This window comes from the organism of the source record quoted next, assembly GCF_019968985.1.
Source record: "MAG: Porospora cf. gigantea B chromosome Unknown PgB_NODE_7353_length_1520_cov_105.618, whole genome shotgun sequence".
Taxonomy (NCBI): Eukaryota; Apicomplexa; class Conoidasida; order Eugregarinorida; family Porosporidae; genus Porospora; species Porospora cf. gigantea B.
This window is the reverse complement of record NW_027179234.1, coordinates 1-1,520: the sequence shown is the minus strand read 5'-3', so window position 1 is coordinate 1,520 and position 1,520 is coordinate 1. Positions and strand designations below refer to the sequence as shown.

The following is a 1,520-nucleotide window of genomic DNA, read 5'->3' as shown; positions in this document are numbered from 1 at the left end:
TTTCTCGCTCTTCGCGTCCTTTTTAGGCGGCATCCCAGTGAAAACGCATTTTTTCTGCCCCACATGATGACAGGTTTACTTTGAAGTCAGTTCTCCCACAACACCGCCCCAGGCCCAGTAACATCGGAAAGCCAGGCGCCTCTCGTTTCCAATAGCCCAATTACGCCGGCTTTTTTTTCATGAAGATCCTGTGGGCGTTTGTGGCAGTTGCGGAGGCCGATTTGCCGGTGCATGCTTATCTCGCTGATGTCAGTAGCTCGTGGGAGTTTTTCTTAAGCGAGTCATCTCGAGAACTGCAGAACTGTGCTGGGTCGCAACCTAACCGCAACGTAGTCAATCTCCAGCTCCCAGTGGGAACTTGTGACGTATAAGACGCAGTCATTGGAATCGTGGTTGAAAACTGAAACGCTGGACCCGTTTACATTGACATTGACAACTGACAGAGTGGTAAACCACAGTGAAAGATTCATTCCCGGTCCTGGCCGAGAGAACTGGGAAGTTCTCGCTGTGAAGAACGAGGACGACATTGCAGGTCACTGGTCTATGATTTACGATCTCGGGTTCCATGTTGAGGCAACCACCCCCGCCTTCGACTCGCCAGTCTCGATGGTAGCTTTCTTGGAATACCACCCACGACATTCAGAAGAGTGCACACCGAAGAACTCGGACCACGTGGAATCTGATGGTTCCGTCTCTTGCTACAAGACCCTACCGCACCGAACGATGGTGGGCTGGTACGAGGTTCTTGGCAAGGGGCAGTATGGGTGTTTCAGGGCGGCTGCGAATGATAGAAAGCAAGAGAGGCTCGTGAGCATGGGAGACTTCTCCACGGGTCGGCATTCCACTGCGAAAGACAACTACTTTCTGGGTCCCAGCTTAACGGCCTTTCATGGTTCGGCTAAAGCTCGACGGAAAGTTGTGAGTCGTGCGTTTTCTCGAGGCTGTGAGGGCCGCAACAAACGAGGTGACCAGATTCTGCCGAGTATTTGGACTTGGGGGGATCCCATCACGTTCGAAGCGCTGGACTTGAAGTTCGAGGAAACCCATCCCGTTCTAGATCAATCCACGTGTGGAAGTTGCTTTGACATCGCCATCACATACACGCTACAGAAGCGAGCTGAGATTGCTCAGCACTGCCGTTCGGACCCCAATTCGGCAATTTGTCCGTCACAGTTGCGTTCACTGCTGAGAGAGCATGACAAGAAAGCGGTAAAAACAGCCTTGCAATCGGTTGCCGAGATGTCACAGTCCCGCCTGCTTGGTGACGTCCAGCTTAGCGCGCGGTCTCTGATTGATTGTGATATCTACAATCAAGGTTGCGAGGGTGGATACCCGTATCTAGCGGGCAGGCATGCCCGCCAGACAGGCGTCGCGACTGAGGACTGCGTGGAGTACAACCCCTCCAGGTCCTACAGCTGTCCGTTCAACATCTTTTCGAACACAGCTGCTCGGAAGGAGTGCTCCGATGACCAGCGTGTTTACGCTCTCAGATCAGGCTATGTCGGAGGTTGTTTTGAGTG

The 1,520-nt window shown here is 53.0% G+C and overlaps 1 protein-coding gene across 2 annotated transcripts; it reads left to right on the top strand.

Moving 5' to 3' along the window:
* Window positions 1-179: 179 nt before the first annotated feature.
* On the top strand, window positions 180-1,520 carry KVP17_002328 (uncharacterized protein; the record flags this gene model as incomplete). Of its 2 annotated transcripts, none has more annotated exons than XM_068518487.1 (2): window positions 180-350; window positions 379-1,520. In XM_068518487.1, coding segments are annotated over 2 exons (1,313 nt in total), but the record flags the coding sequence as incomplete, so codon positions are not given.